The sequence below is a fragment of the Acyrthosiphon pisum genome, unplaced genomic scaffold (genome assembly GCF_005508785.2).
Source record: "Acyrthosiphon pisum isolate AL4f unplaced genomic scaffold, pea_aphid_22Mar2018_4r6ur Scaffold_61;HRSCAF=397, whole genome shotgun sequence".
Lineage (NCBI taxonomy): Eukaryota > Metazoa > Arthropoda > Insecta > Hemiptera > Aphididae > Acyrthosiphon > Acyrthosiphon pisum.
The window spans coordinates 15,760-17,262 of record NW_021775932.1 but is presented as its reverse complement, the minus strand read 5'-3'; the positions used below and the strand labels follow the sequence as shown (position 1 = coordinate 17,262).

The 1,503-nt window shown below is 29.7% G+C and overlaps 1 protein-coding gene across 1 annotated transcript in view; it reads right to left on the bottom strand.

Annotated features, from left to right (window-relative positions):
* Nucleotides 1-635: 635 nt before the first annotated feature.
* Nucleotides 636-1,503, bottom strand: part of LOC115035061 — an 11,006-nt gene continuing 10,138 nt past the window's right edge. Inside the window, exon 2 of the mRNA XM_029492698.1 lies at nt 636-1,445. Within this exon, the coding sequence (XP_029348558.1) occupies nt 668-1,420 (753 nt within the window). The 5' untranslated portion in view covers nt 1,421-1,445 and the 3' untranslated portion in view covers nt 636-667. The remainder of the gene's footprint in view (nt 1,446-1,503) is intronic.

Here is a 1,503-nt window from a genome sequence, read left to right as displayed (position 1 = left end):
TCGAATCAATATTTGTTTTATTCAATTTGTAATATATTAAATTTGACGGTGACTGAATTACTTTCGACCCTGTCCTTTCACTCGGGAAAAACTCATAAATCGAATGACTTTGAAGATGGTTGTTGAATGATCCTTGAGCTATATTGCACATTACTTTTATAGAATTAATTGTGTTTAAATTTACAGCTTTTTCCGATCGAAGAATTTCATAGTATGGCTTATATACTCGTTTTTCAAAACCGAATACAGGTGCTATACTATATGGATACTCAAAGTGTAGTATCCCATTACATTTTATATACGATCTGAAATCATTAGGATCAACAGTAATGTCGAATGTTAAATTGGTTAAGTTTTTCTTATTATAGACATCTATTTGCTTCTTAACTCGTTGCTTAATATCTTCAATCTCATAACAACCCTCTTCCAATGTAATAAAACATATCATAGGATTATTATTGTTTTCATTATCAACTACTTGTATAGAAAATTTATTATTATTTTCATTAATATTTGGGAATGAATTAAATGACTGTAAACATAACAAAGCTATTTCTGAGTCCTCGTAAAGGTTTATAGATGGAAAATAATTTACAGATAATATGGTAGCATTCCCAGTTAAACTTAAAGTAACTGACTCGTACATTACAAAATCTATGATATAAATTTAATGATCAGATCCGTGACGTTTAATATGTAGAACAACTGTTAACGTCTCGTTAAAATTATCAATTGGATTATTGTTTTGGTCAACTAACTGAACAGTAATTGAATTAATATCTATTTTGTTTAATCTGTAATATATAAGGTTTACCGGAGATTGAACAACCTTTGTTCCTGTTCTCCCACTCGGGAAAAACTCATATATCGAATGGCTTTGAAGTTGGTTGTTGAATGACCCATGTGCTATATTACACATTACTTTTATAGAATTAATTGTGTTTAAATTTGTAGCTTTATCTGATCGATGTTCTTCATGAAACGGTCCACAATCTTTTTTTCTATACCCAAAAACAGGTGCTATACTAAATGAAGTATTAAATCGAAGTATTCCATTACATTTTATATACGTTCTAAAATCGACAGGATCCATACGTATACTGAATGTTAGATGTGTTCCGTGGTCGTTATTAACTTGAGATAACTCTTTTGCCATATAATTGTTAATATCTTCTATTTCATAGCATCCGTCTTCCAAACAAAATTCAAAAACGTGATAGTCGTCTTTTTTTCTCTTTGGAGGAATTGTTTCTATTTTCAGCCGGTTATTAGTTGGATTTATAATATTTGGAAATGAATTGAACGTTTGCAAAGATAACAAAGCTATTTCTGAATCCCCGTAAACGTTTAGAGATGGAAAATAATTTGCTGACAATACAGTTGAATTTCCAGTAAAACTTAGTGTAATAGATTCATGCATTGTAAAAATTCAAGACATAAATGACCACAGTTAAATGTATTGAAGTCTTGATAGTTGGAATAGTTGTATACTATTTTGAACTG